We start from the raw sequence: 26957 nt of genomic DNA on the forward strand, positions 1-26957 counted from the left end.
GGTGGAAAGAAGTTGTTAACTCCTCAGCCTCGTTTGAGGACAGGGTTTTTCTCAGTACTTGAATCGTGCACCTTACCTCCGGGTACCATCAATGAGGCATGCACATCTGTAGGGGTTGCCAAGTATGGAAAACCGATTGGACTGGATGAAAAGATAAAGGTGGATCTGATTGTCATTGGTTCAGTTGCTGTTGATCCAAGTACAGGGGCACGACTAGGCAAGGGAGAGGTAATTACAAGTTATATTTTATTGCACATCAAAACTTACATTTTTCCCACCAATTGAGCTATAACCATGCTGCAATGGAGTACATCAGAATTTTGCATGGATGAACATGTCTCAAGTAGTTCTTTCAGAATGTGTTGAAAGTTCAAGAACTTCAGATGCATGGCTCATGGAAGCAGTCTTATGAAAGTATGGTTTTGTTAGTATAGAAGGGAACAAGAGTTAGAGCATATTACAAGGATAAAAGCGGTTAAAATGGATTTAGGTTCCGAGTGTCTTCTAGTGAATGTGTACTTGACTTATTCATGCTGCCAACCAGCTAGTTAAAGATTCAGGTTTTGATGAATTGTTGGCTGATTGATTGAATTCTAGATTTTCTTAAGTTCTAAGCTGCCATCAGTGTGATAAAATTATGAAATTGGAATGTATAAGAAAATTATTTGCCATGTGCCTAAATAACTTGTGTTTTTTAATCGGTGTGGCATAGTGCCACATATGTACTTCCTTTTGTAATTATTTATAATTCTATTCCTTTTTCAATGACATTAAAATTCATCATCTATCACTAGCAATATCTATACCTTTTTATAAAATTTTGTTTCTAATTGGTGTGTTTTGTCCTGAAGCATCCACTTCTCAAACCTATGAATTAACTGTAACTGCCTTTGATTTGATTCTGGCTTTGTTGATGTTTTGAAGCTTGTCCTTTCTGATTCTGTCAGTACATGTCAATATGGTTTGACTTCTCACTATCTTATGGAGGATAACAGTTTTATTTGCTTAACCTTATAGTATACAACATCTGCTTAAGATTTTGGTACTCTATCAGAATAATTTTGATAGAATTCATCCTTTTTCAATCACACTAAATACCCTCCCTCTTAAACTCAAATCAAACAGATCCTCCCTATTTCAATTTGGGGACTAGACAACCAAGGTTTTCCAAATAGTTCGATATCACTCTTCTGGCTTCTGTTTCTGCCTCTGCTCTTCCTCTTCCTCTGTGAAGTTTAACTGTTCCTTTCTTCAATCCTAGCTGATGATAAGCTTGTGTGCAAACCGTGCCTTTGCTTCTTTGTTTTCAATGCCTCTGTGTCAACAAGATTGATGTTTTTCCTCGAGGGTAGTGCAGATGCGTTTACTCTCAGACACGAAAATATTTGCACACTTGTGGTGCGTAGGTGCTGGTAAAAGACTTTGGCGTTCCACATGCTGGTCGTCCTCTTCCACTAAGAATTATCTTTTATTGAGACCCTCATATGGGGAGGTGATTTGGGTGCTAATTTTTATGAATCCAACGGCTCTTGTTTAGAGAATTATTTGGAAGCATTGGCTTCTTGCTTCCTGGGGATTATCATAATGGAGGAAAAAGATGGAGATGGCCATGGAGAAGGAGGTTCTGCATTGCTTTCTTCTTATTCTGTCCTCAGTTTCGAAGACTGCTTTTTCTATATTTCTGATCTGCTTCAGTTTGCATTTTTTTTTTTTGATTTCGATTTGTGCGGGTGGTGATTGTAGAGTGAGAGAGAAACTGGGGAAGCTTCTGTTGATAATACCAACAAAATGGACTGTTATTTTTTCTGAAAAACAATTGTAGAGATGCTCTGTGCTCATGAAAGGAGAAGTTTTAATGATTCTTTTGACATTGTTAGTATGAGGGGAAGACCAGATAGTTGGCAAGGGCGGAACTATGCATAGCTCACCCTTTTAAATTTTTTTTAATAGTAATAATATAGATATAAAAAAAATAAAAAAATTATCTATAAGACTCCACCCCTTGTGTAAAATGATTCAAATATATATATATATATATATATATATCTGATGGACTAAAATTCTCAAACACAGGCTCATGAACTAACCAATAAGAAGTCCAACACACATGACACGTGGACCAAGCTTTAATAACCATGATATGAAAGGCCACAACTCTAGCAACTAGTAGCCAAGTTCAATACACCAATCTTTAAGGCATTAACTCGTCATCGGGGGGTTACGTTTGTCAGGAGTTGGACATACTAAGGCAATATTATCATAACATAAGAACTCGGAAAAAAACAATCATAAACGTTTTATCAAATTTATGGATATGATTTTTACTTTTATCTTAATGTTAACAAGTGATATATAGAACCCAAAAAAATATTCCCACACTAAGTTCCGCCCCTAATAGTTGGTATACTACTATGCATATCTTTTGTTTCTTCCTAGTCGACAAGATTGGAGTTCTCTAAAGTAGACATTTTTGAAGCAGGAGAAGCATATTTTCCGTTGGGATTAACAGAGGAAGAGACAGAAGTGTGGATCTGTCTGTTTTGAAATTGCAATGGGATCTAATGAGAGGGGGTCTTTTGATTTGCTTTCAGGGGGGGTGGGTGTTAGTACAATTTAGATTATTTAATCATAGTGGAATTTCATCCACAGGATTGTAAATCCTTGTAGTCATTGTATTTAATATTTTCTCTGTTTATAAAAAAAGGTTCTGACTGCAGGGGTTTGCAGAACTTGAATATGGGATGCTGCGGTATATGGGAGCTGTTGATGACTCAACACCAGTTGTTACCTCTAGTAAGTATGGGTTCAACCTTCTATTTTCTCACGTCTATGCTTTAAGTGCATTATTAGTAGATTCTTTAAGGATTATGGGTATCTGAGGTTTGCAGATAATGTCATTCACTCTTTCTTCAACCTCCTTGGGCATTAACATTGTCACTTCTTCCCCTTTCCTCCAAATAAATAGACACAGGCATGCTGAAGAAGTACTAAACCTTGGACTCTGAGAAATGGAATGCTTTTTTTTTTTGGCAAAAACGGTTGTCAACCTCAAACCTGTTAAGGAATCTGGCTTCTATTACGGTTCACTTTTTCAATGAGACCAGATTGTGATACTGTCAAAACAGGACCTAAATATTATAATGCCAGAAGTATTTTTGTAAATGTAGACTAATACATGGTCAATATAAATGAGTTCTATCTATCTTGTGCAAGCTTATTGGCTCTCACTTGATTTAATCTTGGTGTCCATCTTGAGTATCTTTAACGTCGTGTTTAGACTTCATCTGTACCATTCATTCTGAAATATCAGAAGGGTAATTTTCTGATAGCAAAAGGCTTTTGTAGCATGTGTATTTCCTCTTTCACATGCATTGCAAAATGCGTTTGGCTAGTGAACTTACCATTGTATTTCTCTTTTAGTTGCGTTAACCTTGATTATTAAAACTGCTCTTGCAGTCCATGACTGTCAATTGGTTGATGATATTCCAGTCGAGAAACTGCTGATCCATGATGTTGCTGTAGACATCATTTGCACTCCCACGCAGGTCATATTTACCAATACAACAATCCCTAAGCCAAAAGGTTTATTGTTAGTTTCTTCTATTATTTCCTTTCTTTGGTGGATTATTCTAGAGTTTCACGCCCAGATGAATTTGGTAACCATTGGTAGCCATATGAAATTTAAGATAATAACTTCCCGTTTCATTAAATGGGAGTTCATCTAGCATGTGGTTGACTTAAAATGATAAAGCGCAAAGGATTGAAGGAACCGGGGTTGCTATCTGCGAGTTTGTGTCGTTGAGAAATATTTATCTGCGAGTTCGAGTTTGTGATGGACTGATGAATATTTATCTTCCTAGTTGAAGAGATGTTATATTGAACGTTTTTGCACTTGTAGGTATCTACTGGGACAAATTGTCTCCAGAAAAGCTGGGACAAATTCGGATACTTAGAGAGCTGAAGAGCAGAATAGAGCGTGAGACTGGGCAGGAACTTCCTTCTGGTCCATCTGAGAAGTTGCCTCCCACAACGCGACGGAGGCGCTGAAATTCTCATGTCTAAGAGGCCTTTTAGTGGGATTGTATTGGCTTTTGACAAATGTTACTATCTATGAAAGAAACCGTCTTTGTAGTAGAAAAGTGATAAGTCTCAAAATAGACCCTCTACTTTGCAAAACTGGTTGATTGTGTCATTTTTTTTTTTTTTTTTTCGTGTCATTTAAACTCTTGTACTTTGAAGAATGAGTTCCGTTAGCTCTCCAAGCTTTTAGACATTAAGGCTCCGTTTAGACGAGAGGATGAGACTCCGTATAATATAAAATTATTCTTTAATGAAATTATTGGGTGTTTGGATGATTTTTAAAATATTCGGGATAGTATTACTTTATACACAAAATGATTATTATACGATGCATGTCGTATCGTTTTTATTTTATACGGAGTATTTAGTATAAGAAATAACATATCAAATAACAAAAAAGACCTTCACTCTCATTTTTTTTTGAAATACCACTGAAAAATATGTTTTTCATTGGAATCGAACCTTGGACACACATATGCCTAACCCAGTTAATTATCAATTGAGCCACCTCTCGTCAAGGGCGGATGCACGTGAGTGATAAGAGTTGCCCCCCTTTGTTTTTTAGAAAATACCCTTATACTACCAATTTTTTTTCTAATTTGCCCCATTTAATCTTTTTAAAATATCATATATACTCTTCATTTTTCAATCTTTCCCTTTAAAAAATATTTTTTCCCCAAATTCATCCCATTATTCTTTTATTTTAAATCCATTGAACTTACTCTTAAAACCCACTTTGACATCTTTACAAAATCCACACAAAAAAAGGTGCAAACCCACTTAACTTTGCTAAATTGCTCTCTACCTTTCTCTGTCTCTCAACACTCAAGTGTCAAAATACAACAAACTAAAAAAAGGAGACAAATGACGGTGACGGCATGAGTCCATGACGGATGAATTGTGAGTTTGTTAAAACAACAGCTAGTTCTAAAAAAATGAACCCCCCACAATTCTTTTGCCCCCATTTGTCTGAAATCTTGACTTTGCCCCTGCCTCTTGTTGATCCCCTCAATGTCACTTTAATTGGAGGTAATTCACAAATTTTATACTATCAATTTGTCTAAGACCAAACAATGTATTGTATAATAATTATACGATACAAACTTAATAGTTATAACATTGTCATTTGAGATTATGAACTGAGATTAGGTTTTTGGTATTGCAAATTTAGTTTTTCAGAAATAGTTATAACATTGTCATTTGAGGGTCTAATTTCACCCATTTATCAAAAGTACAAGTGTTTAAATAGGTCATTACTTAAAAATACATAGGCTTTGTTGATTCAAAAATAAAAAGTAACTATTAAAGATATAACCTCAGAATCTGCAAAATAAGGAGATTGAACAGCAAATTGAAATCGATGGCTTGAGTCACAAACTAAGTCGCTTTCTTTAAGACGATTGGTGACTCTGCCTCTTGTGTGCAAGCAGTAAATCAGTTACGTCGTCCCCAGGATAAAACAAGCTCATAATACTCTCTCTGTATTAGTGATCTTTGCACACTCAGGACACTGTTCGAATTTTACAGTGTTTCTTTCTGTCTTTCTTTTTCAAAAAAAAAATATATAAAACCAGAGCTTTCATCATTGTTATATATCCAAAAAAAATAACGTTGGGATATTTTTCCAATAAATCAGGGAAACATGATTACGTTTATTATTAAGGAGAGAATCAAGGAAAAACGTGTTTCAGTTATTGACAAAATCAAATTAGAAAAAATAATTAAGGAAAAAATTAACACAAGTTAGGAGATTATATCAAAGGCTGCAAGAAGCCCAAGGCCCAGCCCATCTTTGACAATGTGTTTCAATTATTGACAAAATCAAATTAGAAAAAATAATTAAAGAAAAAATTAACACAAGTTAAGAGATTATATCAAAGATCAAGAAGCCCAAGGCCCAGCCCATCTTTGACATATGCATTATATATTGTAAGTAGTAGGACTTGAACTTGGGTGGTCCTTAGGGTAGTCCTAGACCTTTACCATTCTACTACCCTTCAATCTTTGTACATATAACACACAAAAATTTCTTTTAATTATACTAAGAACATCAACAGTTACCTATTACTTCACCTAGTAAGCAAATAGAAATTTATCCAAAAAATAAGTTCAATTATTTAACTATCACCTCAGCTCCGTTATAATGGAAATTATCATGGGCCACTTTAGCCTAGTTTTTAAAGTACAAGGACTTGAATGATCCCAAAAAAATAAAATGACTCAATTGACCTATTTTGTAAAGTCGAGAAACTATTTTGAGATTTATCCCAAACAAAAAATAATGTGGAGATTGTTTCACATGAGATAGAATGATTGAAAGCACAGGGAGTGACAAGAAAATTAAGAGTAAGAAAATGAGAATGAGAGATTGAAATAATTTGAGAGTGAAAAATCAAGATTGAAAGAAAGTTGGAGTTCGAATGTGAACAAATTGTGCACTAGAGAGGGAGATCTATAAGCAAGTAATCTGAATATTGACGTTGCAAAACGTATAAAAGGGTCAAAAATTATGTAATATAATACAGCCAAGAGAAATGGATCGTCGCATGTTTATTATGACCCACAAAAAAAGAGATCCGTTATTCTCCAATGGCCTCTATATAGATATTTATATAATTCTTTGGAGAAGACACAAATATCAATTTGGAGAGCTCTTAAAAGGCTAAAACAACCGTTTCATATTGTCTGCTCTTCATTCTGACAACTTACCTGACAAAGAGCACAAATAGTGCATGAAAAATGATACAGTTTCATAATTTTGAGGTCCATAACATACATATAATCTATGTCGCATGCCAACTAAGCATGCCACATAGATATCTTTATTTTATTTTAATTAATAATATTTATTTTATTAATTAATTAATGATCTTTCTTTTTATTTTACTTAATTATATTTATTTTATTAATTAATTAATTATATTTATTTTATAAATTAACTTTTATTAATTTTTACATTTATATGCATCTGTTACGATTAAAATGCATAATACCCCTGCATATAATTTGTCACGAAATGTTACCCAACATAAATGTTACCAGCAAAAGTTCAACCAAACAATATCAAACATTCATGCAGCATATCTGCTACTAAAATTGTCCAACATTTCTGCTACCACCATTTTTGCTAACATATCTACTACTTTGAAAATTGTTTACCAAACTAGGCCTATATTATTTGACATGACAATATAATACCACAATGACAAGCTACATTGATACATAAAGTTAAATACATTGTTTTAAACAATGCTACCGTCCCACTACACTATGTTAAAAAAATCATAGCAAAATGATTCCAATCAATTCACCCAATTCAATTCACTTTCCAGATAATTACACTTTTCGTCATCACAGCGTAATAACCCATTGTCAAGCTTCATGAGTAATCCATAAGACGTTCAATCAATTAAAGAAAAGTTAAATACATTGTTTTAAACAATGCTACCGTCCTATTACACAAACACTATGTAAAAAAAAGAAGCAAAATGGTTCCAGTCAGTTCACTTTCCAGATAATTAGATTTTTCATCATCACAACGTAATAACCCACTATCAAGTTTCATGAATAATTCATAAGACGTTCAATCAATTAAAGAAAAACTAAATATATTGTTTTACACAATGCTACCATCCTATTACACAGACACTATGTAAAAAAAAAAAGAAGCAAAATGGTTCCAGTTAGTTTACTTTCAAGATAATTACACTTTTCGTCATCATAGCGTAATAACCCAGTGTCAAGCTTCACAAGTAATCCATAAGAAGCTCAATCAATTAAAAAAAAGTTAAATACATTGCTTTAAACAATGCTACCATCCTGTTACACAAACACTATGTAACAAAAAAAAAAGAAGCAAAATGGTTCAAGTCAGTTCACTTTCAAGATAATTACACTTCTCATCATCACAGCGTAATAACCCACTGTCAAGCTTCATGACTAATCCATAAGATGCTCAATCAATTAAAAAAAAGTTCAATACATTGTTTTAAACAATGCTACCATCCTGTTACACATAGGGATGGCAAAAAAAACCCGATCTGTTTAAAACCTGAAAACCGATCCTATAGGTTTTGGAAACGGTTTTGGTTTTGGTTTTCAAACACGTCATAGTTTAGGGTCGGGTTTGGTTTTTGGTGCCGGGTTTAGGGTACCCGAACCGTTTAATAAAAAGATCCATTATAGTAATAATATTATAAATCATCTATAAAGGTATATTACTAGGATATTAAATTATAACATGAAAAAGCATATTAAAACGTATATATTTATAGAAGCATACTAATAAAACTATAAATTAGACTAATTTGAATTATAAAATCATAATTTATATAAATCATACTCAATATTAATTTATATTAATATAATTATCAAAGAAAAAAATAAAAATATTAAAAGTTAAATGGTAAACGGGTACCCGATTATAAACGGTTATGGAACAGTTCCGGATTTGGAAATTTAAATGGTTTTGGAACGGTTTTGGTATAGAGTATATTAAATGGAAACGGTTTTGGTATTTCCTAAATGGAAGGGTACCCGACCCGTTGCCATCCCTAGTTACACACACTATGTAATAAAAAAAAGAAAGCAAAATGGTTACACTCAGTTCACCCCATTCAGTTCACTTTCAAGATAATTACACTTTTCTACAACACAATGTAACGACTCACCGTCAAAACTTCACAAGTAATCCATAAGACGCTCAATCAATGAAAAAATCTAAATACATTGTTTTAAACAATGCTACCATCCTATTACACAAACATTGTAAAAAAATAACTCGTTCCAGTCAGTTCACCCAATTCAGTTCACTTTCCAGATACTTACACTTTTCATCATCACAGTTTAATAAACCACCATAATCAATGATAAAATATCAAGCTGAGCAAATCAAGTGTTCAATTCAAAGAATTAATACACTAAATCCAAATAATTATGGACCATCATCAGAACAAAATAAAATAGAAGTACATTAGAAATTCAAATATACTGTCAGTTTTGAATGACAACAACTATATAATCAATTACTAACCCAACGAGCTAAAATTCCTCAACTTACCAACTAAATACACTAGAACTTACCGTCGTCTATGACAGAGAACAATCGCCGGAATAGGATCTCCATCGTCATCGGCCGTCTCGAGTTTTAGGAGGAATTTAGGAAAAATTTGGGGCCGTGGTTTTGTCTTGAAATACGATCGCGCCTATAACCGTGATATTAGGGTTTTCCGATTTTAATTTTTGAAATTGCCTAATCAGTTGCATAGTCAGTAACATAGTCAGCATGCCATGTCATTATGACTCATTATGTACCCTAATCTTATGTATGACTATCATTACCGATAATGCATCTCCCTGTGTGGATGCTCTTAATTATACTTGTCATATTTGATTGTTTAAGTACTATAATATTGTTTTATGTTTTATTATCTAATTATATTGTTAACATATATAGATAATTTCAATTCCTAATACAACATCCTGTAGTAACTCCACAGTTAAGCATGCTTCGGCAAGAGTACTATTGGGATAGGTGACCTCCTGGGAAGACAAAGTCATGCGGACCCGATGTGTCCATTGGAATCGGACAACTCAAAATGGCCAATATTGTTGATGTGTATATGGGCTGAAAATTCTAGTATATATTTTAAATATCTTGGATTGATTTTCCAAGAAGACAATAACATAAGTGATGATGTAGTTAATAGGATTAAAAACTGGTGGAGTAAGTGGAGGAGTGTATCCAGAGTGTTATGTGACAGAAGGACTTCCTTAAGTTTGAATGGAAAATTCTATACATCAGTTATACGATCCGCAATGATATATGGTTATGAGTGTTGGGTTATCAAGAGACAAGATATCCAAAAAATGCATGTAGCAGAAATGCGAATGTTTTGTTAAATGTATGGTCACACCAGGAATGATAGTATAAGAAATGAAATTATTAGATCTAAGGTAGGAGTACTAGCACCTATTGAAGATAAATTACAAAAAAATTGTTTAAGATGGTATATACATGTTCAATGTAGAGATAACATTGAGGAGGAACGAGATAATTTGTATAGCAGAGATGTAGAGAGTAGAAGGCAACGAGGAAGAGCTAAAATGACATGACTAGAAGTAATGAGAAATGATATGGAGTTAATAAGAGTTGATGAATATATGATCTATGATAGAAATGAATGGAGAAAACGAATACACGTAGTGGATTTGCATTGATGTTCTCATAAACTCATATAGTTGGTCCTAAATTTTTGAGATAAAGTTTTTGATACTAATGATGATTAGTTTTACAGAAAATCTTCTTACAATACACGCCATCAAACTCGAGATTCATCAAGTTTAAGATGAAGAAAGTGTCGGAAAAATGGTGGTTAACCATAGTTTGATCTAAATTTAATGACTAATGAATGAGAGTCATAGAATAATAATTGATGGGTCTTAATCTTCAATATGAAGAGAAGAGTTTGGAGTTTAATTTGATCCAAAACCATTTTGTTGGTTGAATGAAAATTGACTCCAAAATAGCCATGTTAATCATGAAGAACAAAGTACAATAAGTGTGTGTATAAGAATCCCATATTGGAGAAATTGAATGTGGATTTGGTGTTTATAAGCTTAAGTTTTGAAGTAAAGCTTTGAGCCCAAGGGCACCCAAGATTTTGTAGGAGGGAGAGACTTTTCATTATGAGCTTGGGATTAAAAACATACTCGCGGGCACCCATGCGTGGACTTGGGCTTTCAAAGGCCAAAAAATCAATGATAGTGCACTGACTTTTCTGGTTGGTGGTTGTTGGGCTCTCTTATATAAGGAGAGCTTGGCAGCAAGTCTAAAACACACCAAACAATTCATTCTTCTTCTTTTCTTTCTCTGGCATCTGTCTGAGAGTGCTGTTCATAGTCCGTTCGTTTAGTCCACCAGTATTGCAGTACAACTTACTCGTGGTGTGGAGTGTTGTTTCTTGGGAAGAGATTGTCCAGAAAGTGAAGGCACCAATGATTGAGACAAATTCTCTTTAAGGAGATTTGCTAACGCGTTTATCGCTCCTCCTATCCAGTTGTTTCAGCATTTTGGTTTGGTATTTTAATTCAAGCAATTATTCTTACACTCATATGTCAATGTGCTGCTATTGCTTGTTATGTTATTGTGCAATGTTTTAATTCAAACATCTGTTTTATGCATGCAACTATTCCAACAGAAAGAAGGGTTATCCGTTACTATAGAAGATAGGACTACCAAATCCCATCACAGTCCCATCACACATCTTGAATGTCACTTTGTATATATTCTGCAAAGGTAATCAGTTTGCTGCAATGAAAGTAATTTCATCAGATCTCTTTAGTTATAATCAGAGACAACATTCAAGATGTGTCTGGATCATTGGCAGGCTGATGGGAGTGCCTTCTTCTTTCCCGATTGCGAGTTTGTATCTCAGTGTGAAGTGAAAGCCTCTGAAAACCCTCGAAGATATGATTTCAACGGCGATAGGGTCCCTTTCGGTCACACCTGGAACTTGCATTCAATCGACGAGGTTTGTCGACTGAGAGGCTGGTTCCTAGACAAATCGGGGAAGCCACCGCCTGAGCCGTCGACTACTCTAGATCTCCGTCAACAGTTGGATGCCTGCGAGAAAGAGAAGATTAAGATAGAGAAGGAAAATGACACAGCCCGACGTGACCTTTTGGAGGTCGAAAATCTTCTCACAAAGGTTTATGTTACTCTTGGGATATCTCCCGGAAACTCCAAAGAACTTAAGGCAGCACTTCGAGCAATTAATAAACAAGAATACTAAGAACCCTTGCTGGGAGATATGGGATGAGATTTGCTCCATTGCTATCCATTTTTTTTTCCCCTTCATGTCGTTGGCTCTGTGTAAATTACTAGTATTGCTATCCTAGAATTTTTTTTTTGTTTTTTTCTTCTGGTTTTTATGAGTGTTATTCAGGTAGTTTGCCTTCTAAGTTTTGTAACATTTCAGAATTTGAACTATATGGTAAATTGCGTGCCTTTTGTTTCGCATTAATTCAAACCAGATCCCAAAAATTAGTATTCCAATGTCTCAGATATAATGCGTCACACACTGAATGATTTATTTTTATGTTCGACTTAAATACAAGGAGACACTGAGTCACTATCTCATTTGTTTCAAAAAAAAAAAAAAAAACCTAAATGCAACAAGTTCGTAAAATTTCACTTATTGTTTTACACATAATATTTGAGACATTTGCAACATAAAAAATTTATCATTTTTGCGTCAAACCAGACTGCAATATTGCTTTCACAAAACAGGAGAATTGTTAGTCGTTTAGTGTGAGATATTAGGTTACGATGTCAACTAACAACTCCTTAGTTTATCGGGTCGATCGACAAAAGTAGGTAAACGCGAATCACACTAAAAAAAATAAAATGTACAGCTTGAAATAAGAAAAACAATAATGAGAACCCAAACAAAAATTTAGTAACAAGTTGAAATTAATTAGAAATAATGTTGCTGCCAATCAACTTTTATACTCAAAATGCGACAAAGTTGCTGTTTTGAGTTGGAGTTGGACGTGTAATCATATAGTATATTATGTTAATTAGGACAATTACTTGTAATATAAAAATTGTGAATTGGACCTGCAAATAAAATATTACGTCAATTATTTCCCACCAGCTATCTTGTATTATAATATAATTTAACAGATTGCTTACTCTAGTCACCAACTTTAATTAAAAGAAAATTATGCACTTGTTTTAACTCTAGTTTTTATTGGAATCATATCCTAAGTTAGGAGGGAGCTAGTCTCCAAAGTCGGTTCCTACTGCCCCTGCACATGGAATTATCATGTCTTGACACTCGTGGTTTGTGGGTTATTATTCAAGATGTAAAGAGTAATTACTATGTGTTTGTCTGACAAGCATTGTTTGCTAACTATTGCGGAGTCTATGGGTTTATCCTGTGCACCTTTGAAGGTAGTGACTGCAAGTTCCCATATCATTAAAAAATGATGGTTTTATAGATGAGTCAATTGTAGCACAAAATTCAATTTTAATAATATATAGAGACAAGCTCTTCCATTCCACCGTATAAAGTTGTAGTTAGAGGCTACTCCGGTGGTTACAATATCCAAAAAGAAGAAGAAGAAGAAGAAAGTATTGTTTAAGAAGGGAGTAGATAAATAGATATGTGTCTTGCTGGATGGAATAGTCAAGGCGTTGCGGTGTTTGCATGGCATGGGCGTCCTATGAAATGGGCTGGAGGAACTGCCGGTGCTCAGATGTTAGGTATCGCGTATGCCAGTTATTTTCATCGAATTAATTCAAGTTCAAGATACGAGTTTACTGGAGATAAAGTCCCTTTCGGGAGGGACTGGAGGTTGGTGTCGATCGAGGAGGTTTGTCGACGAAGAGGGTGGTTCCTGGACAAATCATGCAGTCCGGGTCCATATGATCTTCCAGACTTGAAGCCGCAACTAGAAGCGTGGCAGAAGGAGAAGAGGGAGTTGGAGAAAAAGCGTGATCAAACGCGAGAAGAGCTATTGAAGGCTAAAAATCTTCTTGATGAGGTTTATGTTAGTCTTGGGATAGCTGTTGGAGACTCTAATGCTCTCTTGGCTGCTCTACACTCAATTGCCGATGAATAAACCATCATAAGAGACTTGGAAACCAGTACTTTATCTTTGTTGTTCAAACTTTGTTCCGCATCTCATCGAGGCAATAATCTGTGTGTGTAAGTGTATGTGCATGTTGGATATATAGTTAAGAAGCTAAAATAAGAACAAAAAAATAATCAATCTGTATACATATGATCATCGTAAGATTTCAAGAATGGTGTAATTAGTAAGTTCATGTTTGAATAAAAGTGACATATGCTCTACCCTTGAAAGAAGAAATTCCATTAATTAAACTGGATTACAATTAGAGGTGAGTAAAGCCTGAATGGAGGGGAAACTGCCTGGAAGGTCAAAATGAAGACCTTTCTCATGTCAGAAGGGCTATGGAGTATTGTGGTAAATGGTTACAAAGTGATGTAGCGTGAGATTAAAAAACGCAAAAATCCAAACACGCAAATAGAAATCAACTCTTCTATAATCCTAACTTACGCAACAAGTAAGAATTATAGGTAAATCAACTCAAGCACTTAGGCGGCCGTTATTTCATATATCAAAACTCAATAATAAAACTACCTACCGCCATGAGGGTCACAAGTTTAAATAATAAACATGAATCAAACCCTAAATCATTGTTGTGGTGCATTTGGTAGAGAGGTAATGGGGTGTAATGGTTACAAGGGTAATTAAATTTTAAATTTATTTGTGTTTGTTATGTTAGTATAATTTTTACTCCTGTAATAAATTTTAATAATTGAGGTTATTTTTTATACATAAAGTTTACTGATGGGGGGACCTGGGTAATAAAAAGTAATAGGCAGTTTTACTCTAACCTATTACCCCCTTAATTAAATCCCCAAAAAACTCCTCACACATGGTAATCATATACATAGTATGATTACTGAATAAGAGAATGATTTTGGTGCAGCCACATCAGTTTTTAGGAAAACTCTATGATTGCCAAGTGGATTAATTTATATTTATTCAAGTTAAACACAAACAACAAATAACATATATTAATTATTGATTTAATTAGAACAAATTAAATCAAGCATAACCATTAAAGAATGATTCCAATTTAACAATTTCTTTCCTATTTCAATTTATCAATTGATTTGTGTCATTAAAGTGATTTTGTTTTCCTTTCACACTTAATTACTAAACGGTTACCATATAATTTAATCCATTAATTGGCCATTATTCCATACACAACCTCACTCATTTCATTAATGTTGATTTTATTTTTCTTATCACACTTAATTGCTAAACGGTTACTATATAATTAAATCCATTAATTGGGCCATTATTCCATACACATTCTCACTCATGTCTTCCATGTTTTCATAAAATACGTTTATCAAAACATAAAATACGTTTTATTTAATGTCTTCCATGTTTTTGGCTATTTGATTTATATCTTCCATGTTTGATAGACCAACCCCATTTGTAACTGTTAAATTCTCAAAAGTAGTGTAACTATGAAGAAATGCAAGAGAAGGTCTCCCATTAAATTCTCAGAGGTTGGTTATTTCTATTTGTTTCAATTTATGATGGTTAGTACAAAATATTTATTAATTGTGATGATTGTTTATCCTATATAAATAGCAAATCTTTGTGTTCTTTTCAACTTTCAAAACACTTGAACTTATTCTTTCTCATAAAACATATCATTATGGCTGATAATCCAGCACATTTGCTCCACTTGTGTCAACAAGAAGTTTCAGTAGGTATTGTTTCACTTTATGGAATTAATTTCTCATAAACTGTTTATTAAATGATTGCTCCTGGTTTTCCTTACTGTGATGGGTCTGAATTGAGCTTTTTATGTTGTTAATGGTCTCTATCTTTTTACTTCGTGTATCTTGCTCTCCAATGACTTGAAGGGTAGCTTGTATCTCGCATGTTAGACTATTCTATTTTGTCGTTAGATTCATACCACATCTTTGGTATTGCTATTGTTTATTTTATCAAACATAAAACACTTATTGGTTGTCTAACATATTGTTGTTTGTGTCTTTTTTTTGATGCATTAATTTACAACTTCGGTTATGTAGGGAACACAAATCCAAGAAAAAATTCATAAGCGTCAGGTCGAAATGTTTCACAATAAAATCGAAGAGGGACATATCTACGTGATTAAAAATTTCAAGGTCGTTGATAGTGATAATGCATACAAGCTCGTATCGGGAGACGTATCAATAAATTTTTAACCCATTTCTTCCTTCAAAGAGCTATCGGGGTATGATGGTGTGTGTGTGTGTGTGTGTGTGTGTGTGTGTGTGTGTATACACATACATATGTCTATATTTTTTAAATTTTGGTACAGGATAGTCGTAACAATAAAAAAAAATGATCTTACTTTAGTTTGATCTTACTTTAGTTTGGTTCATTATAATAATAACAAACAAGGGTAATGGTATTACATCAGTAACGTATAGCCGTAACAAACAAGAGTAATGAATGCTTGGGTAAATTTTACCCTTCTTTACCAAACAATGGTAACAATTATTCTCCATAATTATTATTACCCTTGTAACATTTACATGGTAACAAATTATACCCCCAAATTCTTACATCCATACCAAACGCACCCTTAATGTGAAACAAATACATAAAATTAAATAAATGAAATTACTCCTAATGAAAAAAGATAACTGACTCCAAGAAAATAATACTAATTGATTCACAAATAATATATTTCCTAAAATACCAAAAATCAAATATTTCAATCTGCATCATTCTCTCCTTGTTGGAGAAAACTCGACCTCGAGTTTTGAAGAATTGTAACAGGAAACCTCTCGACTTCTTGATTACCATCATTGTACCCAAGGTACGAGACCACCTTGAACTCTTGAATAAATTTAGAAACGACATTAACAAAAATTTCTCTCCATAAGGTTCTTCAAATATTTTTGGAATAACAAAATCAACGAATTCAATAGGCACCAAAAGATTGCTGAGTCGAGATACTTGAATAATGTCAAATTGATCCTCCATTAATTCTTCTTTAAAAATTGGATCACCTGCATAAAAACCAAAGATTGGTTGATCCACATCAAAATCATAGATTGGTGGAATGTCAGACATCTCCTTAAATTCCTGAATATCTTCTTGGATCAAAAGATATTCATCATGCTCGACGTATTGAAGATCTTGGGGACGCCTCTGATTCACAGAGAGGTTTGCTAAAAGCTCGGTGATGGTGTCTAGGCGTTCATCTAACTGATCCCACCGTTCTTCTATTTGTCGTACCTGTGCACCTAGTTGCTCCTCTTGTGCTGTTTCATCGCATGCATAAATCTCCTTCAACGCTGCACGTCTTCCTCCATGGCCAAATATGTTGATTCAACACACGAATACCATATTTAAGGCTTCAATACTTTGTTGATTCGAATGAATACCAAATAATTAGAAAAAGATTATCGTCTCTTAATTTTTTATAACTCAAAACTCAAAAATTTCTCAATGAGAGTTACAAGCATAAATAGTAAACATAAATAAAACCCTAAATCATTCTTAATGGGAAACAAATACTTAAAAGTAAATAAATAATATTACTCCTATTAAAAAAATATACCTGACTCCAAGAAAATAATACTAATTGATTCACAAATAATATATTTTCTAAAAAACCAAAAATCAAATATTTCAATCTGTATCACAAAGAGCTGGAGGACGAAGATGTTTTAGATACGAGCAAGAAGAAAGATATGGAGAATACCTATATTCCAGCGGATTATTAGAGCTGTGTATGCTAAAAAAGCTTGGGACACTATTGCAAAGGTATTTGAAGGAGAGGGTAAAACTATCATTATCAAATTGTAAAACCTGCGGAGGGGAATTCGAGAACTTGAGAATGGAAGAGGCATAATGCATCAAGACATTCTACAACAAAGTCATTGACTTGGTGAATCAAATGAGAACCCATGGGGAAGAAGCCACAGATGAGAAGGTGGTCTAGAAAATGCTATCAGTCTCCCAGAAAGGTATGGTGTAGTGGTAGCTGCTATTCAAGAGTTTAAGGTTCTCTCAGTTCTGAAACCGAAAGAGTTAGTGGGCTATCTTGAAGCTTATGAACAACGAAGGCTAAGAAGAGGGGAACAAGCTCAACCTCTCTAGAGTCAGTAGTCCAAGCAAAGATGACACTGAAGGATGAAGCTAGAAAAGGGAAGCAATCAAGTAGACAAAATTATGAAAGAGGTATGAGTTCTGAAAACCTATCTAAGTCACCCTGTGAAATATGTAAGAGATTGAGTCATGTAGCAGCTAACTGCTTATTAAGGAAAAACCACAATGCCATAACTGTAAAAAGTTTGGACATATCCAAAAGAATTGGAGAAATAAGGGTGAAAACAGGGCAAATTTGGCAGAGTTTTCTTCTGAATCAGAAGAGAATATGTTTTACGCAAATTAGGCAATTCCAGAGAATAAATCTAGTGTCTGGTACCTGGACAATGGTTGCAGTAACTACATGTCAGGTAATAAGTATCCATATCATCTTTTGTCCACAACCTCCATAACTAATGTGGCAAGCCACATGAGCTGTCCAAACATGGCAATTTTTAAAATTCTAAATTTTATGACTAATTGTTTCTTTCTCATACTTCTTCAATTTTATTAGGAATTTAGAATTGTGTTTCTCTCTCCAATCCTCTCATTCATTGACGATGGAAGCAACTAGGTTTCTCTACAACACTCCTCTGCTCATTGTTTTGTTTCTCTCTCCTCTCCGCCCTCCCCTCCCTCCTTCCTCGTTTCTCTCTCTAGATCTGGGTTATCGATCTAATTTTTTTTTTCTCTTTGTTCCCTCTCCAGATCTGGGTTTCCGTGGGTGGAGAATAAGATCGAGAATCACGTTACCCTAAAAAAGACCCCCAATAGCCGAGCAATAGAAGCCTCCATCAAACGGTATAGTGAAGATCGGTTTTGATGTCGTCGTTAAGGAACATCGCTCCACCACCACCATTGCTGGTCGTGATAGCTCTGGAAAGTTGAAACATGACATGAATGCTTAGCAATAAAACCCAACAACTCAACTAGGCCCAAGAGACTACTACATGACATGAGCACTAAACCGTGAATGGCTTATGCGTTTGGTATTGTTCAGATTTTTCGACTTTTTTCCTTGTGATGAATACTGAATATCAATAGGTAGACTTCATATGCAAATTCAATGGAACCGTGGTGTTACGAGTTGTGGAAATAGATACACTATGCATGTAAGTTAAGTTTCTTGATTTAAATTATTTTTATCTTTTTCTTCTCATATATTATATTTGTTTGGATTCCATCTCTTCCGATGTTGATCGAGTTTTGTTCATATTATACTTTGTAATGTAATGTAATAAAGGTATGTTTTACTAAAAAATAATGTAATAAGAGTCTGTGATTCTCAAAGACAATGTAATAAAGATTTATGTTACTCAAACCAATGTAATAAGAGTATGTAATAAAAAATAATATAATAACAGTATGTGTTAATTAAAATGTAATAAAAGAATTGTGTTATTCAAAACATTGTAATAAACTTTTGAGTTACTCTAAAACAATGTAATACGAGTCTATGATACTCAAAAACTATGTAATCAATATATGTGTTGATAAAAAATAATCTAATAAAAGTCTGAAACAATATAATGTAATAAAAGTCTATGTCGATAAAAAAATAATGTAATAAGAGTATGAGACAATGAAATAAAATAAAAAATTTCTCATATATTCGTCATGTTAAGTCAAAGCCCTGCTCAAACCCTACTCCTAATTGAATTACTACACCAGCCGCCCACATGGTTTCCTTCAATTGCGCTGTCACTAGACTAACAACTCTTTAGTTTATTGGGTCACTAAAAGTAGGTAAACGCCAATCACACAAAAAAAATATCTGTACAACTTGAAATAAGGAAAAAAATGTGAACTCAAATAAATTTTTTTGTAACAAGTTGAAATTAATTGGAAATAACGCAGCTGTCAATCAATTTTTACACTCAAAATGCGACAAAGTTGCAGTTGGAGTTGGAGTTGGACGCGTAATCATATATATTATGTTAATTAGGACAATTACTTGTAATTAAATTAAAATAATTATGTGAATTGGACTTGCAAATAAAATATTACGTCAATTATTTCCCACCAGCTGTCTTGTATTTTAATATAATTTAACAGATTACTTATTCTATTTACCAGCTTAAATTAAAAGAAAATTATGCACTTGTTTAAACTCTAGTTTATTGGAATCAATCCCAGAGTGAGGAGGGAGTTCCAATTCCTACCGAGTCTGTACATGAAATTTCCATGTATCGGCACGCATGGTCTGTGATGTGCGGGCTCATGAGCTTGCCTAGTGCACACCTGAAGAGTAGTTATCGTGTACTTGTCCGACAAGTATTGTTTGTTGACTATTGCACAGGCCAATGGGTTTATTCAGTGCTCCTTCGAAGGTAGAGGCCGTGAGTTCCTATATCATAAAAAAATAAAAATAATATATATATATATATATAATTAATTTCATAGAGGTGAATAAAGCTTGAATGGTGGAGAAACCGGCTCCAACTTGAATGAAATTGATTCGGCTCAACCACACATGCCAAGCAACTATAAAAGTTTGTTTTTATATATGTCCCGGATACAATTGTCCAACAAGAAACCTTCACCATGCATGTTAACACATTCGTGTGTGTGAGGATGTATACTGGGTGAACTCATAGATTCGTTCATTAATAAATTACACTTGCATATTAGGCAAACACAGAGAAATTCCATGTGGTATAGTCGATGAAATTGTCTAACTACAAAGCGTTTGAACATTATTTAGAAGTGTTTGTTTTCTTGTCGCATTCACTTGTTCAATAAAATGCTAGTTGTTGAACAATTTTTAGTGTTAAACAGGGATTATATTTAACAATTTGCAAGATGAAGAAGCGAAATTCAACTGAAGTCATTTCAGCTTTAATATAATTGGATATGACAAAACCAAACATTGTCAACTTGTAGTTTAAAAAGATTACTTTGATCTATCATATCATCACCAACTTTGTATATATATATATACTGAATTGCTTTCACTCCTAATATGACACAGAACCACTAGCATCAATCATAAAATATTCAAACAACTTGTAATATATGTATGTTGTTGTCAAAGCATGCCATTTTTAGCAAGCAAATGCAGACATAGTTGCTGTTGCAGTGGGTGAACTCATAGAGGAATCAAAGGAGGCCCTTTGATGTCCTTCATTCGGGAGAGTTTTTGGCGATTACAATTAAATTGGAGAATTTTCTCTTTTCCATACTTTGTTTAAATCTTTTGATGTATTAAAGATAGTACGTAGAAACTGTTATCATTTTGTGAATTTCACCTTTGTATCCACTACGCGCTGCATCACCTTTGATACCCTACAAAAAAGACTAATTGTACAGCAAACTAAGGCGAACGAGGAGGTGTGCGAGACAGGTTTAAGGGGATCGACCGAGAAGATGTGTCTTCTTGGGTGGGATAATAGAGGGTATGCGATCTTCGCCCGTCACGACAACGATAATACTAATGTTGAAATCAAAGCCTCTCCAGATCGAACTACTAGATATGAGTTTGATGGAGAGAAGGTCCTCCATGGGCGAAATTGGCAGTTAATACCCATCGAAGTGTTTTGCGCTCGCAAGGGGTGGTTCATCGACAGAACAATAAGAAATATTGATGCTGAGTTACAAGACCTAAGGGAGGACTATCAGAATGCAAAGGACGAACTACAAGAGTCCAAGACGAAGAATGCGAAGCTCAGTGAGGACTACCAAATTGTAAAGGAGGAACTACGGGAGTCCAAGACAAAGATTGAGAAGCTCACTGAGGACTACCATAATGTAAAAGACGAACTACAAGAGTCCAAGACGAAGAATGAGAATCTCACTAAGGACTACCAGAATGTAATGGATGAACTATGGGAGTCCAAGACGAAGAATGGGAAGCTCACTGAGGACTACCAGATTGTAAAGGAGGAACTACAGGAGTCCAGGATAAAGAATGAGAAGCTCAGTGAGGACTACCAGAATGTAAAGGACGAACTAAAGGAGTCCAAGACGAAGAATGAGAAGCTCACTGAGGACTACCATATTGTAAAGGAGGAACTACAAGAGTCCAAGACGAAGAATGACAAGCTAAGTGAGGACTACCAGAATGTAACGGACGAACTACGGGAGTCCAAGACGAAGAATGAGAATCTCTCTAAGGACTACCAGAATGTAAAAGACGAACTACATGTGTCCAAGACGAAGAATGAGAAGCTCACTGAGGACTACCAGAATGTAAAGGATGAACTACAGGAGTCCAAGCTGAAGAATCAAAATCTCACTGAGGACTATCAGAATGTAAAGGATGAACTATATGAGTCCAAGACGAAGAATGAGAAGCTCACTGAGGACTACCAGAATGTAAAGGACGAACTACGGGGGTCCAAGATGAAGAATGAGAAGCTCACTGAGGACAACCATAATGTAAAGGATGAACTTCAAGAGTCCAAGATGAAGAATGAGAAGCTCATTGAGGACTACCAGAATGAAATGCAGAGGAAAGATTTGATAAAGAGAAATGAGGAGAACAAGAAGCTAAAGGAGGACGAAAACAAGTTCGAAATAAAGGAATTGGATAAGGTTAGAGAGGACATAAAGAAGCTCGAAGAGCAGCTAGAGAATCTCAAAGACGAGAATGGAAAGGAGAACAAGAAGTTAAAGGAGGACGAAAACAAGTCCGAAATAAAGGAATTGGATAAGGTTAAGGAGGACATCAAGAAGCTCGAAGAGCAGCTAGAGAATCTCAAGGACGAGAATGGAAAGGAGAACAAGAAGCTAAAGGAGGACTTAGAGGAGTGCGACAAGGAAAATAGGGAGCTCGGGGAAAACATCAAAAATCCTGAAGACGAGATCCATAAACTCCAGGATGACCTAAAAAAATCAAACATTGATCAGGAAATAATGCAGAAGATAAGGGAGGAGATGAAAAAGCTTAGGGAACAGCTGGAGAAGGTTGGGGAAGAGAACAACATAGAGGAGCGTGACAAGGAACTCGAGAAGATCAACGAAGACTTTCGAAAGAGCAATGAGGATAACAAGAAGCTCAAGGAGGCCTTGGAAAAGTGCCAGAAAGATAAAGGGAACGATGGGGAGCTGGAGAAACGTGATGAGGTGATCAAGAGGTTCAGGATGCAACGGGATCGAGCGCGACAAGATCTTATAGGAGCTCAAAAGATTGTTAACAAGGCAAGTGTCAATCTTGGGATACATGTGGGAGATTACGACATGCTAGATGCTGCTTTCGATGCATTGGGTGCATCAACACATCTAAGAGCAATGAAAGTTGCAGAAGGATTAGATGTAGGTGATCAGAGTCACAATATTTTTGAAGATGTCGATGATTATAGGGTCAAGGAAGAGTTGGATGGGGATGTTCTTGAGAAGCTAAGGCGACTAAAGGCTTTTGTTAACAATAACTTTAAATAACTGGCCATTAGTTGCTCTATTTGGTCCTATAATACTGTCTCTTCCAAGTTGTGAGCAAAACAAAACTTATTTGCTTATTTGTCATTTCGCCCTTCTCTTCTTGTCTTCGTTTGCATCGTTTGCTTCGACGATCAAATGAGGTATGCATGGTTCATTCTTATGTCTTTGCTGTGCGTAAATGTCTGGGATTGCGACTCCAAATTTGTTTCTTGTTTTTACTTGTGCTCTTGAAATTTCAGTTTGGTAATTTTTTGCCTTCTATGTTTTAATTTGTTTGTTTGGGTTTTATATAAAGGTAATCAACGTTTTTTTTTTTGGTTTTCTTTAATTATCACATGATGTTGAATCGGAAAAGCTAGCAATCCAAGAATTAGAGGTGGTCTTAGGTTTGAAAGACTTGAGAAGTATGAATGAGGCATGATTATGAAAATAGGACGGGGAATTATTACTAAGCCTAGTAGCCTATGGGTGCAAATTTGGACTTCTAAATATGGTGTCAATAATGATTGTATCTATGGAGAGTTATCTGGATGTACCAGTCAACAGAAGAGCTTGTTACTATAATGATGCAAGACTGTATGGGTGCTTGCTTCCTTAGAAGTGTAGTTTCTTAGTTCCTTGTTGAACTCCTTATTACCCAAAATCCATGTATGTGGAGACGGAAGACCAAAAAAACAACACTAGAGAAAGAAGAGAAAAGAAAAAGAAAAAAGGCAGAGTGGAAGCGGAGTGGCTGGGGTCCTGCAATAGAGCCACTACAACATAGGGCTTGAGCCTTATATTTTCAGGCCAAGCTTGGCATGCCAAGCCCTACCACAGCAAACCAATTTGTTATGACTCTACAACCAAGCCCCCATCTCAAGCACGGGATCCCGCACCTGAGAATGGTGCGCACATGCCTTAAGAAGGCAGGTTTGATAAGTGTCGAGTCTGCACCTGTGAGGGCCCCACACTTGCCTTTTATGAAGAGATCTGTAGCTTCTCAGGTGCGGGATGCTACAACCACAACATTAATGATTCATGAATTTTAAAATCAAAATTAATATCAATAATTTAATTATTAATAATTAATCAAGGTTCGTCGGTTAAACTGGTGACCCAGGAACCGTCCTTCTTTCAGGATCGGTTCCTGATGGGGTTTTGATATCTTAGATACATACGAGAAATTTGTATTCCAACAAAAATATGGTTCATTTGGGGAAATCACATTGTTTTGTTATTAAAAAAATACTAGTGCATTGGTTCCACAACCGATATACTCCTTGTACGTACACCTTTTTTCAAATATAATAAGTGTTAGGTTGAAATCTCAAACCCCAAACCCCAAATTGTACAACAGTGTGTTTCTTCTTTGAACTCCACGAAATAAGATTATGACCAAGAAACACCACATGAGCACTTGTAAAGGTGCAATCATCAATGTTACCTGCCCATTCCGCATCGGAGAACCCATGGAGTAACAATGGTGAGTTTTGAAGAACTTCAGATGTATGGTTCATGGAAGCAATCTTATGAAAGTATGGTTTTGTTAGTATAGAAGGGTAGTGGTTAAAGACAGATTTTAGGTTCTGAGTATCTTCTTGTGAATTTATTCTTGACTCTTATTCATGCTGCCAACTAGCTAGTTAAAGATTCAGGTTTTGACGAATTGTTGGCTGATTAGTTGATTCTAGATTTTCTTAAGTTCTGATCTTCCATCAGTGTGATAAAATTATGAAATTGGAATATACAAGAAAATACGCTTTTATAAATTTTTGTTTCTAATTGGTGTATTTGTCCTTAAGCATCTACTTCTCAAACCTATGAATTAACTGTCTTTGAATTGATTCTGGCTTTGTTGATGTTTTGGAGCTTGTCCTTTCTGATTCTGTTAGTAATGTCAATATGGTTTGACTTCTCACTATCTTATGGATAACATTGTTATTTGCTTAACCATCTAGGATACAACATCTGCTTAAGATTTTGGTACTCTATTAGAATAATTGTGATAGAATTCATCCTTTGATACCAAATTTTGATAAGTTGTGTGGAGCTTGATCATGGGTCAATTGGGATATTTACTTTGGAATACATGTAACCTCATTGTATCTCTTCTTGACATAGTGAAACAACGGCGACTCTCGTGGATGTAGCCTATATTAGGTAAATCATGTAAAAATCTTGTGTGTTTCTCTTGTCTTTATTTTTTAATTTTCTGCTATTCGCTGTTAGTTGGCAAGGTCGATTCCTGACAACTTTATTGGTTAAATCACACTAAACACCCTTCCGTTGAAACTAAAATCAAACAGATCCTCCCTATTTCAATTTGCTCAACAAGACAACCAAGGTTTTCCAAATAGTTCGATATCACTCTTCTGGCTTCTGCCTCTGCTCTTCCTCTTCCTCTGTGAAGTCTAACTGTTCCTTTCTTCAATCCTGGCCAATGATAAGCTCGTGTTCAAACCATGCCTGTGCTTCTGTGTTTTCAATGCCTCTGTGTCAATAAGATTGATGTTATCCGAACGGAGGGAAAAAGATGGAGATGACCATGGAGGAGGAGGTTCTACATTGCTTTCTTCTTATTCAGTTCTCAGTTTGAAAGACTGCTGTTTCTATATTTCCGCTCTCCTTCAGTTTGCATTTTTTTAATTTGGGTTTGTGTGGGTGATGATTGTAGAGTGAGAGAGAAACTGGTGAAGCTTCTGTTGATTACACCAACAAAAAGGACTCTTGTTTTTGAAAAACAATTGTAGAGATGCTCGAGAAGGGATAAGTTTTAATGATTATTTTGACCTTGTTAGGATGAGGAGAAGACCTGTATTTTGCTTCTTTCTGGCTGACAAGATTGGAGTTCTCTAAACAAGACATTTTTGAAGCAAGAGAAGCATATTTTCCATTGGGATTAACAGTGGAAGAGACAGAAGTATGGGATCTGTGGAAATGCAATGGGGTCTGTTGACCAAATTGAAATGAGGGGGGTCTTTTGATTTGAGTTTAGGGGAGTGGGTGTTAGTGCAACTTAGCTTATTTAAATCATATTAGAATTTCATGCACAGGATTGTAAATCTTTTTAGTCAATTGTATTTAGCATTGTCTCTGTTTATAAAGATGGTTCTGACTGCAGGGGTTTGCAGAACTTGAATATGGGATGCTGCGGTATATGGGAGCTGTGGATGACTCAACACCAGTTGTTACCTCTGGTAAGTATGGGTTCAACCTTCTATTTTCGCATGTCTATGTTTTAAGTGCATTATTAGTAGATTCTTTAAGGATTATGGGTATCTAAGGTTTGCAGATTAATTTCCTTCCTTTTTTTACCCCTTTCCTCCAAATAAATAGACACAGGCATGCCAAAGAAGTATTAAACCATGAACTTTGAGAAATGGAATGCTTTTTTTAACTGTAAGGAATCTGGCTTCCATTACAGTTCACTTTTTCAATGAGACCAGATTGTGATGCTGTCACTACATGCCAGAAGTATGGTTATAAATGTAGACTAATACATGGTCAATATAAATGAGTTCTATCCTTCTATCTTGTGCAAGCTTATTGGCTCTCACTTGATTTAATGCTTGGTGTCCATCTTGAGTATCTTTAACGTAGTGTGGAGACTTCATCTGTATCATTCATTCTGAAATATCAGAAGGGTAATTTTCTGATAGCAAAAGGCTATTGTAGCATGGATATTTCATTTTTCACAATGCATTGCAAAATGTGATTGTCTAGTGACTGAGAGGTCCGCTATGTCCTTTTCATGTGTGCTCGACTGCTCGTATTATCACATCATTATGCTAATCGGTTGCCAACTAAGTTATTTT

General features: G+C 35.1%; 1 protein-coding gene across 3 annotated transcripts in view; it reads left to right on the forward strand.

Annotated features, from left to right (window-relative positions):
• Positions 1–26957, forward strand: part of LOC119996006 (5-formyltetrahydrofolate cyclo-ligase-like protein COG0212) — a 29622-nt gene that overhangs the window by 1876 nt on the left and 789 nt on the right. The window contains exons 3-6 of one of the 3 annotated variants that reach the window (XM_038842501.1): positions 2–228; positions 2718–2793; positions 3457–3582; positions 3899–4293. In XM_038842501.1, coding sequence (XP_038698429.1) covers positions 2–228; positions 2718–2793; positions 3457–3582; positions 3899–4047 — 578 coding nt within the window. In that variant the 3' untranslated portion in view covers positions 4048–4293. Of the gene's footprint in view, position 1; positions 229–2717; positions 2794–3456; positions 3583–3898; positions 4294–26263; positions 26340–26957 lie in introns of those variants that run through there. The other 2 variants (XM_038842502.1, XM_038842500.1) reach the window with 2 other exon arrangements.

Source organism: Tripterygium wilfordii, chromosome 4, assembly GCF_013401445.1.
Source record: "Tripterygium wilfordii isolate XIE 37 chromosome 4, ASM1340144v1, whole genome shotgun sequence".
Lineage (NCBI taxonomy): Eukaryota > Viridiplantae > Streptophyta > Magnoliopsida > Celastrales > Celastraceae > Tripterygium > Tripterygium wilfordii.